At 36.8% G+C, this 16,055-nt stretch overlaps 2 protein-coding genes across 2 annotated transcripts in view; both read left to right on the top strand.

The window, feature by feature from the left end:
- Positions 1–8,342, top strand: part of LOC122810707 (adhesion G protein-coupled receptor E1-like) — a 160,980-nt gene extending 152,638 nt beyond the window's left edge. Inside the window, exons 5-8 of the mRNA XM_044082271.1 lie at positions 957–1,103; positions 3,202–3,348; positions 7,725–7,871; positions 8,185–8,342. Coding sequence (XP_043938206.1) covers positions 957–1,103; positions 3,202–3,348; positions 7,725–7,871; positions 8,185–8,342 — 599 coding nt within the window. The remainder of the gene's footprint in view (positions 1–956; positions 1,104–3,201; positions 3,349–7,724; positions 7,872–8,184) is intronic.
- The window catches only part of LOC122810706 (fibrillin-1-like), a 532,858-nt gene continuing 524,533 nt past the window's right edge, over positions 7,731–16,055 (top strand). The window contains exons 1-4 of the mRNA XM_044082270.1: positions 7,731–7,871; positions 10,059–10,205; positions 12,302–12,448; positions 14,666–14,812. Coding sequence (XP_043938205.1) covers positions 10,172–10,205; positions 12,302–12,448; positions 14,666–14,812 — 328 coding nt within the window. The 5' untranslated portion in view covers positions 7,731–7,871; positions 10,059–10,171. The remainder of the gene's footprint in view (positions 7,872–10,058; positions 10,206–12,301; positions 12,449–14,665; positions 14,813–16,055) is intronic.

Below are 16,055 nucleotides of genomic sequence, written 5' to 3'. Positions count from 1 at the left end.
TTCATTTTATTTTAATACTGTCCAGACAGGCTAGGGGGTGTGGCTGTGTTTAAGTAACTTTGCTCTACGTTGCTCCACGTTGCCCTACGGTGCCCTAGTTGGCACAGTGCGCACATCCACACAAACAGATTGCACTGGTTAAAGCACAATTTAACTATGGGCAACTCTATTGCGCTGGGTAAAGTGCTATTTAACTCTGGGCAATTCTATTGTGCTGGGTAAAGTGCTGCTTAACTGCGGGCAATTGTATATCAGGATCCTTTAAAATATATATTTTCTTCACTGATACATAAGCCGTTTCACTGCTTTTTACTACTACTTAAATCATATGTCAGGTATTATTTCATATACTGATTTAAAACATAAATAAGAAGGGGAGTCGTGGGACTCGAAGCATGAATGCCTCCTCTTTTTGCGAATGCTCTACCATTATGCTATTGCTATTTGGTGTGATTTGCATAAACATTCTTTCTTATGCTCTTCCATGTCTGAATTGCTAACTGCAGCTAAGCAATGGGCACACACGCGCAAATACGGGCAGTTATTTCAGGAATTTAAAAAAAATAAAATTAATGTTTTACTTTTTATAACTGTGATGGGGGTTTACAATGTCAGGGAGTGTGGTGTTGGGTGCAAGGACATTTGTGCGGACTCGCTCTTGTGTGTTTTCATTTTACTTTTCCAACCCTTGCAGCGGTGTGGACATTTAGACTGCTCGGCATTCGGACACGCCCCCTGCTTTCCTACACAGTCCGTGTAAGACTTACGGTTGAGTCAGCATACCCTCATGAATATTCAAGGCACGTTGACATCATACCGTTCAACTGCAGCCTCTGAGTAAGACTTATTAAGTCTTACATGGAGGATTCGTGAATCCGGGGGCGTGTCTTTAAAGAATGAGCAAACATTGCATTCTAAATAATACCTCCTAAATTTATATCTCATTCTCATTTCAGATACTGATGAATGCAAAGACAAGAGAACATGTCCTATCAATGCATTATGTCACAACACCATCGGAAGTTACTATTGCTTATGCAAACCTGGATTTAAGGTTCTCTCAGGAGCACTGAATTTCACCAGTGCACGTGAGAGATGTGAAGGTAGGTGTAATTTAATGTTTGTTTCTTTACTGTTTGTTTCTGAGTGCTATATAACTGAAGGTAATTAGTCATGGATGTAACTAATATCATTCTGTTACTAAGAAATGAACTCTGGCAACTCATACATCTCCCAACAAATTGTCTCCTGAAGCTGAAATGAACACATGTAATAAATTGTAGCAGTAGAGCAACTTTTCAGTATAAACTGGCCCATTTAAATTTATTTTGCATGACTTACAAGTCTAATGGATGTGTGGATGAAACTGAAGTAAACATAAGTGCAACAGTATGCTTTCTCATTAATATGGTTGAAGATTTCTCTCCTGCAGCCTCATGTTTGCAAGTACTTTAGCACAAATAGTACAGCCCAAGCTATCATTGGAAAATATTAAACATAATTCCGGTTGATCAAACTGCTAAGGTTTACATCATTAACCAATAAATCATACAAAATGTCTTTTAGCCAAATTAAGGTTCAACCTCGCCCCTGCATTAACATTGCTAACCAGCCTCATCCCTATACTATAGTCCTTCTGCAGTCTGAGTCATCAGAACTGTCTGTTATAATTACATGCCAGTTTACTTCAGACATAGGCTGAATGTACCCTCATTTGCACACAAGGGTAGTAGAAGATGAACTCTATGGGGCAATAACAGCATGTTTACTAAATGCTAATCTGCATGTTTTTAAGGTGGTTTCAATAATCCTAAATCAAACTCAAGTATGTTGTTAATGACAAATTGGTATATTACCAGGATGAAATCATGCATGCTAGCTACAATCAAAATAAACAGTTAAGGAAGCATATTATATGCATCTACAGTATGCTTTAGGCAAACATACTATATGTGGTCTTCCTTGTATATAGGCAGATTTAAGGTCAACTAATTGATGGTGACATTGAAGTAAGGAATTATTGACATAGATGGACACAATGCCCACAAGCATTGCATGAACTGAAAAAAAATAAAAAAAAAAAAAAACAGAAAAATGTAATGCTTTGTGCACTGTGCACAATAGGTGCAGAGACAGATGCTTTATGAACTAAATATGGTGATACTTCATTGTAATCCACAACGGATGGATAATTTATACTGTTATATTTGTCCTTCATATATACTGTAAATAAATACTTCTAAAACATGTATAGCTTAACATGATGGATATAAATGAAATATACTTAAATAACAATCCTGAAATGCATCATCTAAAGAGCTCTCAGGACATTTAACTTATTTAACAAGGTGTCTTAACATAAGAGACAGATAATGCAACTCGATTGAAAGTAGAATCTTGTTCTGCACTTTCAGACTGTTATAACAGAGGTTATATTTCCAGAATGTACTGTAGAACATTTGGTTCATTTGGGGTCATGAATCATGGGGTAGCAAGGTAATACAGTGGGTAATCAAAACATTTTCCCGTTCGATTCTCAGCTGGGGTGCCTTCTCTGAGGAGTCTGAATGTCCCTCCTGCATTTGTGTGGGATTCCTGTGTTTGCTTCAGTTTCCTACCACATTCCAAAGACATGTAGTAGATTGGATTGATTGGACACCCTAAATTGTCCATGTGTGTGTGTGTGTGTGTGTGTGTGTGTGTGTGTGTGTGTGTGTGTGTGTGTGTGTGTGTGTGTGTGTGTGTGAGTGTGTATGTGTGTGTATCTGTGTATGTGCATTGCAGGCACAACTATGGTAGGGCCTGGTCCCCATTTGAATAAACATTGACTCAAGATGATTGTCGTTGTTGATGTGACACCTGAACCCCATGTGCAAAAGTAAGAAAAAAGAAGTTGGGAATAGATGGATGGATGGATGGATAAAATCATGCAACATTTCTGAATGTGTACATAGTCTACCACATGCATTCTTTTGTATATATATTCATGCATGACATTTATGGATAAGGTGGACAGAATATAAGTCAGGATACAAAATTCAAGGACAAGCTTGCAGGGATTTATCTGTTTTTCTTTGCTACATTTTCATATCCATATCTATAAATGTCTTCAAATATCATGCAAAGAAAGTGTCTTTAAAAATGAACAAACATTGCATTCTAAATAATATCTCCTACATTTGTATCTCATTCTCATTTCAGATACTGATGAATGCAATGACAAGAAAACATGCCCTACCAATGCATTATGTCACAACACCATCGGAAGTTACTATTGCTTATGCAAACCTGGATTTAAGAGTCTCTCAGGAGCACTGAATTTCACCAGTGCACGTGAGAGATGTGAAGGTAGGTGTAATTTATCGTTTGTTTCTTTACTGTTTGTTTCTGAGTGCTATATATCTGAAGATAATTAGTCATGGATGTAACTAATATAATTCTGTTATTAAGAAGCAAACTCTGGCAACTCGTACGTCTCTCAACAAATTGTGTCCTGAAGCTGCAATGATAACATGTAATAAATTATAGCAGTAGATCAACTTCTAAGTTTAAACTGGTCCATTTAAATTTATTTTGCATGACTTACAAGTCTAATGGATGTGCGGATGAAACTGAAGTAAACATAAGTGCAACAGTATGCTTTCTCCTTTATATGGTTGAAGCACTTTTGCTTGGATTTATTAATGCACTTTTGCTTGGATATATTGGTGCACGTTTGCTTGGATTTATTGGTGCACTTTTGCTTGGATGTTTTGGTGCACTTTTGCTTGGATTTATTGGTGCACTTTTGCTTGGATATATTGGTGATTTTCAATGCATTTCCACAACTTTTTGGTTTATTTGAAATATTAAACAGAATACCAGTTGATCTAACTGCTAAGGTTTACATCATTGACCAATAAATGAGACAAAATGTCTTTTAGCCAAATTAAGATTCAACCTCGCACCTGCATTAACATTGCTAACCAGCCTCATCCCTATACTATAGTCCATCTGCAGTCTGAGTCATCAGAACTGTCTGTTATTGTTACATGTCAGTTTACTTCAGACATAGGCTGAATGTACCCTCATTTGCACACAAGGGTAGTAGAAGCTGAACTCTATGGGGCAATAATAGCATGTTTACAAAATGCTAATCTGCTTTTTTTTTAGATGGTTTTAATAACCCAAAGTCAAACTCAAGTATATTGTTAATGACAAATTTGTATGTTACCAGAATGAAATCATGCATGCTAGCTACAATCAAAATGAACAATTAAGGAAACATATTATACGCATCTACAGTATGCTTAATGCAAACATATTATATGTGGTCTTCCTTGTATATTGGCAGATTTAAGGCCAACTAATTAATGGTGAACTTGAAGTAAAATTAAATGTAAGGAAATATTGTCATTGATTGGCCCAATGCCCACAACCATAGCATGAAATGAAACAAAAAAACCCAGTAAAATGTAATGCTTTGTGCACTGTGCACAGCAGGTGCAGAGACAGATGCTTTGTGAACTAAACATGGTGATACTTCATTGTAATCCACAACGGGTGAATAATTTATACTGGTATATTTGTCCTACATATTATATACTGTAAATAACAAATAGTTCTGAAACATGTATAGCTTAACTTGATGGATATAAATGAAATATACTTAAACTTCAACCCCAATCCCTGCTGCTACTATTGAAAACCCCCCTGAAGATGTTTCTGATAGTTTTAACCAATTCTTTACTGAGACAATTCAAGCCCTAGCTAGCCAACTACCTCCTAGCTCCCCTAGTCCTGAAAGTAGCACCCCTATAAACCTACTCGCATTCAGCTTCCAACCAGTCACCACTTCACTTGTCCATACCTTGATCAAAAAATTAAAACCCACTACACTTTCTGCTGATCAACTCCCTGCCGAGTACCTACAAAAATCAGCTGATGTTATTGCTTACCCCGTCTCAATACTAATCAATCGAACCATAGTAGAAGCTAAAATTCTCACCATCTGGAAAATATCCTATGTAATCCCACTTCACAAAGGAGGCAGCTCTACTGAATTCTCCAATTATAGGCCAATAGCTTACTCTCTCCACTTGCAAAAATTATGGAAAAATGTATTCATAGACAACTCATGCACCACCTAATCTGGAATCACCTTATTGCAGACACTCAGCATGGCTTCCGTCCTCATCACAGCACTACTTCAGCCCTCCTAGCCTTTACCAACACCATAAACCATAATTGCAACAATAATTATATATACTCAGCTCTCTTCTTGGATCTTTCCAAGGCATTCGATATGGTTGATCACCAACTTTTAATCCACACCCTGCAAACATTCTGTCTAGATACTGGAGCCCTTCAATGGTTTCAATCCTACCTGAATGGTCGACAGCAGGTTGTCTTCTGGCAGAACAAACTCTCTAACCTTCTACCTAACCCCCTTGGAGTACCACAAGGCTCTATACTAGGGCCCTTGCTGTTCTCCATCTTCATTAACGACCTTTATACTGTCATCCCAAAAGTCAACTGTATCCAATATGCTGATGACTCTACTCTGATTTGCTCAGCCACATCTCCAGTAGAGTTATGGTCAGCTACCCAGACCACCTTTAATACAATAGAAAACTGGCTTTCTGAACATTATCTGATCCTAAATCCCCAAAAAACTAAAATGCTGTTATTTTCACCAAAACGTAGGTCTACCGCTTTCACCTTTACCATAAAATCAAATGATGGCACAATAATCTCCCCTGACCCCTCTACAAAACTATTAGGTGTCATCATAGACAATAATCTAAAATTTGACCTACATGTTAACCAAACTATCAAAACCATCAATAAAAAAACTAGGGTCAATTTACAGAATAAAAGCCTTCCTAACCCCTCCAGCTAAAATTGCCATAGCTCGCTCTCACCTTCTTTCAACACTTCTGTATGCATCCCCTCTACTCTCAAATTTAAACATGACTGTCCTTAACAAACTCTCAATTTGCTACAACCACATTGCCAGGTTTGCCACTAGGCTGCCTTTTAGGACACATCATTGCATCAATTTAAATCATCTTGGGTGGCTTGAACTACCCAGCCTAATCCAGTATAACCAACTGATTATGGCCTATAAAATCCTCTATAATCCGGACAATACTCCTGCACTTAAAAATATTATCACCCCCTATAACAATCCTAGACCACTTCGATCCTCCAAAAAACTACTGATTCAGACTAGCAAAATTAATAACACAGCCGGTGATTCTCTCTTTTCAAACTCTGTAAGTAGATCCTGGAACTCTCTCCCAGCTGATATTACCTTACTTTCCACCTTAGGTCAATTTAAAACTAGACTCAAACAACATTTGTCACTTAACTGGCTATGTCAATGTATCAAGCCTGGCTAACCCTCTCTAGAATGTGTAAAAATCTGTTAACCAGTTTACTGTGTAATTTAATTTAATCCTGACTTGCGTTCAGGATTAACTGTAACCTGTGGAACTTGTTTAACTTGCTTACTTATGTAATCTCTGTAAATAGTCTGTTTGTAATATGTAATGCTGGTATTATGTAATGCTGTATCTGCTTACCCTTGGAGCTTTTCTCCCCGGGCCTCTGCTGAAAATGGACATGCATCCAGTCGGACTATCCCAGTCAACAAATGTAACATAAATAAATAAAAATAAATAAATAACAATCCTGAAATGCATCATCTAAAGAACTCTCAGGACATTTAACTTAATTAACAAGGTGTCTTAGCATAAGAGACAGATAATGAAACTACATTGAAGGTAGACATTTGTTCTGCACTTTGAGACTGTTATAACAGAGGTTATGTTACTAGAATGTGCTGTATAACATTCGGTTCATTTGGGGTCATGAATGATGGGGTAGCAAAGTGATACAGTGGGTAATCAAAAATTTTTCCTGTTCGAGTCTCAGCTGGGGAGACTTCTCTGAGGAGCCTGAATGTCCCTCCTGCATTTGTGTGGGATTCCTGTAGGTGATTCAGTTTCCTACCACATTCCAAAGAGATGTAAATTTGATTGGATACCCCAAATTGTGCATAGGTGTGTGTGTACGTGTTTGTGAGCGTGTGTGTGAGCGTGTGTGTGCATGTGTGTGCGTGTGTGTGCGTGTGTGTGTGTGTGTGTGTGTGTGTGTGTATGTGTGTGTGTATGTGTGTGCGTGTGTGTGCGTGTGTGTGTTTGTGTGTCTGTGTGTGTATCTGTGTATGTGCAGTGCATGCGCAACTATGCCAGGGCCTTGTCCCCATTTGAGTAAACATTGACTCAAGTTGATTGTCGTTGTTAAGGTGACACCCTAACCCCATGTGCAAAAATAAGAAAAATAAGTCGGGAATAGATGGATGGATGGATGGAATCATGCTATAATTCTGACTGTGTGCATAGTCTACCACATGCATTCTGTTGTATATATATATATATATATATATATATATATATATATATGTATATATATATATATATATATATATATATATATATATATATATATATTTATATATATTTATGCATGACATTTATGGATAATGTGGACAGAATATGAGTCAGGATGCAAAAAAGAAGGATAAGCTTACTTGGAATTGTCTGTTTTAATCTGCTACATTTTCAGACTCAGATCTATAAATGTCTTAAAATATCATGCAAGGAAAGTATCTTTAAAGAATGAACAAACATTGCATTCTAAATAATACCTCCTAAATTTATATCTCATTCTCATTTCAGATTCTGATGAATGCAATGACAAGAGAACATGCCCTACCAATGCAATATGTCACAACAGCTTCGGAAGTTACTATTGCTTATGCAAACCTGGATTTAAGGCTATCTCAGGAGCACTGAATTTCACCAGTGCACGTGAGAGATGTGAAGGTAGGTGTAATTTACTGTTGGTTTCTTTACTGTTTGTTTCTGAGCGCTATATATCTGAAGATAATTAGTCATGGATGTAACTCATATCATTCTGTTATTAAGAAGTGAACTCTGCAACTCATATGTCTCCCAACAAATTGTGTCCCGAAGCTGCAATGATAACATGTAATAAATTATAGCAGTAGAGCAACTTCTAAGTTTAAACTGGTCCATTTAAATTTATTTTGCATGACTTACAAGTCTAATGGATGTGTGGATGAAACTGAAGTAAACATAAGTGCAACAGTATGCTTTCTCCTTTATATGGTTGAAGCACTTTTACTTGGATTTATTGGCGCACTTTTGCTTGGTTTTATTGGTGCACTTTTACTTGGATTTATTGGTGCACTTTTGCTTGGATTTATTGGTGCACTTTTGCTTGGATTTATTAGTGATTTTCAGTGCATTTCCACAACTGTTTGGTTTATTTGAAATATTAAACAGAATACCGGTTGATCTAAAGGCTAAGGTTTACATCATTGACCAATAAATGAGACAAAATGTCTTTTAGCCAAATTAAGATTCAACCTCACACCTGCATTAACATTGCTAACCAGCCTCATCCCTATACTATAGTCCATCTGCAGTCTGAGTCATCAGAACTGTCTGTTATTGTTACATGTCAGTTTACTTCAGACATAGGCTGAATGTACCCTCATTTGCATACACGGGTAGTAGAAGCTGAACTCTATGGGGCAATAATAGCATGGTTACTAAATGCTAATCTGTTTTTTTTAGATGGTTTCAATAACCCAAAGTCAAACTCAAGTATATTGTTAATGACGAATTGGTATGTTACCAAGATGAAATCATGCATGCTAGCCACAACCAAAATGAACAATTAAAGAAGCATATTGTACGCATCTACAATATGCTTTATGCAAACATGCTATATGTGATCTTCCTTGTATATTGGCAGATTTAAGGCCAACTAATTGATGGTGAACTTAAAGTAAAAGTAAGGAAATATTGTCTTAGATTGGCACAATGCCCTCAACCATAGCATGAACTGAAACAAAAAAAACTGTAAAATGTAATGCTTTGTGCACTGTGAACAATAAGTACAGAGACAGATGCTTTGTGAACTAAACATGGTGCTACTTCATTGTAATCCACAACGGGTGGATAATTTATACTGGTATATTTGTACTTCATATTATATACTGTAAATAACAAATAGTTCCGAAACATGTATAGCTTAACTTGATGGATATAAATGAAATATACTTAAATATCAATCCTGAAATGCATCATCTAAAGAGCTCTCAGGACATTTACCTTAATTAACAAGGTGTCTTAGCATAAGAGACAGATAATGCAACTGTATTGAAGGTAGAAAATTGTTCTGCAGTTTCAGACTGTTATAACAGAGTTTATGTTACTAGAATGTTCTGTATAACATTCAGTTCATTTGGGGTCATGAATCATGGGGTAGCAAAGTGATACAGTGGGTAATCAAAAATTTTTCCTGTTCGATTCTCAGCTGGGGAGCCTTTTCTGAGGAGTCCGAATGTCCCTCCTGCATTTGTGTGGGATTCCTGTAGGTGATTCAGTTTCCTGCCACATTCCAAAGACATGTAGTAGATTGATTGGATTCCCCAAATTGTGCATAAGTGTGTGTGTGTGCGTGTGTGTGTGTGTGTGTGTGTGTGTGTGTGTCTGTGTGTGTGTGTGCGTGTGTGTCTGTGTGTGTATCTGTGTATGTGCAGTACACGCGCAACTGTGGCAGGGCTTGATCCCCATTTGAGTAAAAATTGACTCAAGATGATTGTTGTTGTTGAGGTGATAACCTAACCCCATGTGCAAAAATAAAAAGAAGTTGGGAATAGATGGATGGATGGATGGATGGATGGATGGATGGATGGATGGAATCATGCTACAATTCTGAATGTGTACAATGTCTACCACATGCATTCTTTTGTATATATATTCAAGGGTGACATTTATGGATAAGGTGGACAGAATATGAGTCAGGATACAAAATACAAGGAGAAGCTTGCAGGCATTTATCTGTTTTTCTTTGCTACATTTTCATACCCAGATCTATAAATGTCTTAAAATATCATGCAAAGAAAGTGTCTTTAAAGAATGAACAAACATTGCAATCTGAACAATACCTCCTAAATTTATATCTCACTGTCATTTCAGATACTGATGAATGCAATGACAAGAAAACATGCCCTACCAATGCATTATGTCACAACACCATCGGAAGTTACTATTGCTTATGCAAACCTGGATTTAAAGCTCTCTCAGGAGCAATGAATTTCACAAGTGCACGTGAGAGATGTGAAGGTAGGTGTAATTTATTGTTTGTTTCTTTACTGTTTGTTTCTGAGTGCTATATAACCGAAGGTGATTAGTCATGGATATAACTCACATTATTTTGCTATTAAGAAGCAAACTCTGGCAGCTCATACGTCTCCCAACAAATTGTCTCCTGAAACTGCAATGAACACTTAATGATGGCAGTAGTGCAATTTTCAATTTGAAATGGTCCATTCACATTTATTTTGCATGACATACAGGCCTAATGGATGTGTGGATGAAACTGAAGTAAACATAAGGGTAACAATATACTTTCTACTTTATATGGTTGAAGATTTCTCTCCTGTATCCTCATGTTTGCAAGTACTTTACCGCAAACAGTACAGCCCAAGCTATCATTGGAAAATATTAAGTAGAATACCGATTGCTCTAACTGCTAAGGTTTGCATCATTGACCAATAAATCACACAAAATGTCTTTTAGCCAAACTAAGGTTCAACCTCTCACCTGCATTAACATTGCTAACCAGCCTCATCTCTATACTATAGTAGTCCATCTGCAGTCTGAGTCATCAGAACTGTCTGTTATTGTTACATGTCAGTTTACTTCAGACATAGGCTGAATGTACCCTCATTTGCACACAAGGGTAGTAGAAGCTGAACTCTATGGGGCAATAATAGCATGTTTACTAAATGCTAATCTGCTTGTTTTTAAGGTAGTTTCAATAACCCTAAGTTAAACTCAAGTATGTTGTTAATGACAAATTGGTATGTTACCAGGATGAAATCGTGCATGCCAGCTATAATCAAAATGAACAATTTAGGAAGCATATTATAGGCATCTACAGTATGCTTTATGCAAACATGCTATATGTGATCTTCCTTGTATATTGGCAGATTTAAGGCCATCTAATTGATGGTGAACTTGAAGTAAAATTAAAAGTAAGGAAATATTGTCTTAAATTGGCACAATGCCCACAACCATAGCATGAACTGAAACAAAAAAAAACTGTAAAATGTAGTGCTTTGTGCACTTTGCACAATAAGTGCAGAGACAGATGCTTTGTGAACTAAACATGGTGATACTTCATTGTAATCCACAACGGGTGGATAATTTATACTGGTATATTTGTACTTCATATTATATACTGTAAATAACAAATAGTTCCGAAACATGTATAGCTTAACTTGATGGATATAAATGAAATATACTTAAATATCAATCCTGAAATGCATCATCTATAGAGCTCTCAGGACATTTAACTTAATTAACAAGGTGTCTTAGCATAAGAGACAGATAATGCAACTCTACTGATGGTAGAAACTTGTTCTGCACTTTTAGACTGTTATAACAGCGGTTATGTTACTAGAATGTTCTGTATAACATTTGGTTCATTTGGGGTCATGAATCATGGGGTAGCAAAGTGATACAGTGGGTAATCAAACATTTTTCCTGTTCGATTCTCAGCTGGGGAGCCTTCTCTGAGGAGTCTGAATGTCCCTCCTGCATTTGTGTGGGATTCCTGTAGGTGATTCAGTTTCCTGCCACATTCCAAAGACATGTAGTAGATTGATTGGATACCCCAAAATTGTGCATAGGTGTGTGTGTGTCTGTGTGTGTCTGTGTGTGTCTGTGTATGTATCTGGGTATGTGCAGTACACGTGCAACTGTGGCAGGGCTTGATCCCCATTTGAGTAAACATTGACTCAAGATGATTGTAGTTGTTGAGTTGATACCCTAACCCCATGTGCAAAAATAAGAAAAATAATTTGGGAATAGATGGATGGATGGATGGATGGATGGATGGATGGATGGATGGATGGATGGATGGATGGATGGATGGAATCATGCTACAATTCTGAATGTGTACATAGTCTACCACATGCATTCTGTTGTATATATATATATATATATATATATATAGATAAGGTGGACAGAATATGAGTCAGGATGCAAAATACAAGGAGAAGCTTGCTTGGATTTCTCTTTTTTTCTCTGCTACATTTTCAGACCCAGATCTATAAATGTCTTAAAATATCATGCAAGGAAAGCATCTTTAAAGAATGAGCAAACATTGCATTCTAAATAATACCTCCTAAATTTATATCTCATTCTCATTTCAGATACTGATGAATGCAATGACAAGAGAACATGCCCTACCAATGCATTATGTCACAACACCATCGGAAGTTACTATTGCTTATGCAGACCTGGATTTAAGGTTCTCTCAGGAGCACTGAATTTCACCAGTGCACGTGAGAGATGTGAAGGTAGGTGTAATTTACTGTTTGTTTCTTTACTGTTTGTTTCTGAGTGTTATATAACTGTAGGTAATCAGTCATGGATGTAACTCATATCATTCTGGTATGAAGAAGCAGACTCTGGCAACTCATACATCTCCCAACAAATTGTCTCCTGAAGCTGCAACGAGCACATGTAATAAATTATAGCAGTAGTGCAACTTTTCAGTTTGAACTTGTCCATTTAAATTTAATTTGCTTGACTTACATGTCTAATGGATGTGTGTATGAAACTAAGTAAACATAAATGCAACAATATACTTTCTGCTTTACCTGGTTGAAAATTTCTCTCCTCTAGCCTCATGTTTGCAAGTACTTCACAACAAATAGTTCAGCCCAAGCTATCACTGGAAATAATTATATAGAATATCGATTGCTCTAACTGCTAAGGTTTACATCATTGACCAATAAATCACACAAAATGTCTTTTAGCCAAATTATGGTTCAACCTCTCACCTTCATTAACATTGCTAACCAGCCTCATCCCTATACTATAGTCCTTCTGCAGTCTGAGTCATCAGAACTGTCTATTGTTACATGTCAGTTTAGTTCAGACATAGGCTAAATGTACCCTCATTTGCACACAAGGGTAGTAGACGCTGAACTCTACGGGGCAATAAAATCATGCTTACTAAATGCTAATCTGCTTGTTTTAAAGGTGGTTTCAATAACCCTAAGTCAATCCCAAGTACGTTGTTAATGACAAATTGGTATGTTACCAGGATGAAATCATGCATGCTAGCTACAATCAAAATGAACAATCAAGGAAGCATATTATAAGCATCTACAGTATGCTTTATTCAAACATCGTATGCGCGGTCTTCCTTGTATATAGGCAGATATAAGGCCAACTAATTGATGGTGAACTTGACGTAAAATGAAAAGTAAGGAAATATTGTCATAGATGGACACAATGCACACAGCCATAGCATCAACTGAATTAAAATAAATAAATAAATAAATAAAATGTAGTGCTTTGTGGCACTGTGCACAGCAGGTCCAGAGACAGATGCTTTGTGAAATAAACATGGTGATATTTCATTGTAATCCACAACAGGTGGATAATTTATACTGGTATATCTGTCCTTCATATTATCTACTGTAAATCACAAATAGTTCTAACACATGTATAGCTTAAAATGATGGATATAAATGAAATATACTTAAATAGCAATCTTGAAATGCATCATCTAAAGAGCTCTCAGGACATTTAACTTATTTAACAAGGTGTCTTGCCATAAGAGACAGATAATGCAATTCAGTTGAAGGTAGAAACTTGTTCTGCCCTTTCAGACTGCTATAACAGAGGTTATGTTCCCAGAATGTGCTGTAGAACATTAGGGGTATTTGTGGTCATGAATCATGGGCTAGCACAGTGATTCAGTGGGTAATGAAGACATTTTCTTCTTCATTTCTCAGCTGGGGTGCCTTTTCTAAGGAGTCTGAATCTCCCTCCTGCATTTGTGTGGGTTTCTTCTGGGAGCTTCAGTTTCCTACCACATTCCGAAGATATGTAGTAGATTGATAGGCCACTCTAAATTATCCATAGGTGTGTGTGTTTGTGTGTGTGTGTGTGTGTGTGTGTGTGTGTGTGTGTGTGTGTGTGTGTGTGTGTGTGTGTGCGTGTGTGCGTGTGTGTGTGTGTGTGTGTGTGTGTGTGTGTGTGTGTGTGTGCGCGTGTGTGTGTGTGTGTGTGTGTGTGTTTATGTGCAGTGCATGCGTAACTGTGGCAGGGCCTGGTCGTCATATGAATAAACATTAACTCAAGATGATTGTCGTTGTTGAGGTGACCTCCTAACCCAATGTGAAAAAAGAAAAACAGAGTTGGGAATGGATGGACGGGTAGATGGATGGATGGATGGATGGATGGATGGATGGATGGATGGATGGATGGATGGATGGATGGAATCATGCTACAATTCTGAATGTGTACATAGTCTACCACATGCATTCTTTTGTATATATATATTCATGGGTGACATTTATGGATAAGGTGGACAGAATATGAGTCAGAATACAAAATACAAGGAGAAGCTTGCAGGCATTTATCTGTTTTTCTTTGCTACATTTTCATACCCATATCTATAAATGTCTTAAAATATCATGCAAATAAAGTGTCTTTAAAGAATGAACAAACATTGCATTCTAAATAATACCTCCTAAATTTATATCTCACTGTCATTTCAGATACTGATGAATGCAATGACAAGAAAACATGCCCTACCAATGCATTATGTCACAACACCATCGGAAGTTACTATTGCTTATGCAAACCTGGATTTAAAGCTCTCTCAGAAGCATTGAATTTCACCAGTGCACGTGAGAGATGTGAAGGTAGGGGTAATTTACTGTTTGTTTCTTTATTGTTTGTTTCTGAGTGCTAAATTACTTAAGGTAATTAGTCATGGATGTAACTCATATCATTCTGTTATGAAGAAGCGAACTCTGGCAACTCGTACGTCTCCCAACAAATTGTCTCAATAAGCTGCAATGAACACATGTAATAAATTATAGCAGTAGTGCACCTTTTCAGTTTGAACTGGTCCATTTACATTTATTTTGCCTGACTTACATGTCTAATGGATGTGTGAATGAAACTGAAGTAAACATAAGTGCAACAATATACTTTCTACTTTATATGGTTAAAGATTTCTCTCCTGTAGCCTCATGTTTGCAAGTACTTTACCGCAAATAGTTCAGCCCAAGCGATCATTGGAAAATATTAAGTAGAATACAGCTTGCTCTAACTGCTAAGGTTTACATCTTTGACCAATAAATCACGCAAAATGTCTTTTAGCCAAACTAAGGTTCAACCTCTCACCTGCATTAACATTGCTAACTAGCCTCATCTCTATAATATAGTCCATCTGCAATCTGGGTCATCAGAACTGTCTTTTATGGTTACATGTCAGTTTACTTCAGACATAGGCTGAATGTACCCTCATTTGCACACAATGGTTGTAGAAGCTGAACTATGGGGCAATAATAGCATGTTTATTAAATGCTAATCTGCTTGTTTTTAAGGTGGTTTCATTAACCCTAAGTCAAACTCAAGTATGTTGTTAATGACAAATTGGTATGTTACCAGGATGAAATCATGCATGCTAGCTATAATCAAAATGAACAATTTAGGAAGCATATTATAGGAATCTACAGTATTCTTTATGCAAACATGCTATATGTGGTTTTCCTTGTATATAGGCAGATTTAAGGCCAACTAATTGATGGTGAACTTGAAGTAAAATTAAAAGTAAGGAAATATTGTTATAGATGGACACAATGCCCACAACCATAGCATGAAGTGAAACACAAAAAAAAAACAGTAAAATGTAGTTGTTTGTGCACTGTGCATAGCAGGTGCAGAGACAGATGCTTTGTGAACTAAACATGGTGATACTTCATTGTAATCCACAACGGGTGGATAATTTATACTGGTATATTTGTCCTTCATATTATATACTGTAAATAAATCGTTCTAAAACATGTATAGCTTAACATGATGGATATAAATGAAATATACTTAAATAACAATCCTGGAATGCATCATCTAAAGAACTCTCAGGACATTTAACTTAAC

The sequence above is a fragment of the Protopterus annectens genome, chromosome 9.part0, assembly GCF_019279795.1.
Source record: "Protopterus annectens isolate FY-2018-M chromosome 9.part0, PAN1.0, whole genome shotgun sequence".
NCBI classification, from domain to species: Eukaryota; Metazoa; Chordata; order Ceratodontiformes; family Protopteridae; genus Protopterus; species Protopterus annectens.
Note: the sequence above shows the minus strand (reverse complement) of the source record. Positions and strands in the feature narration are given on the sequence as shown.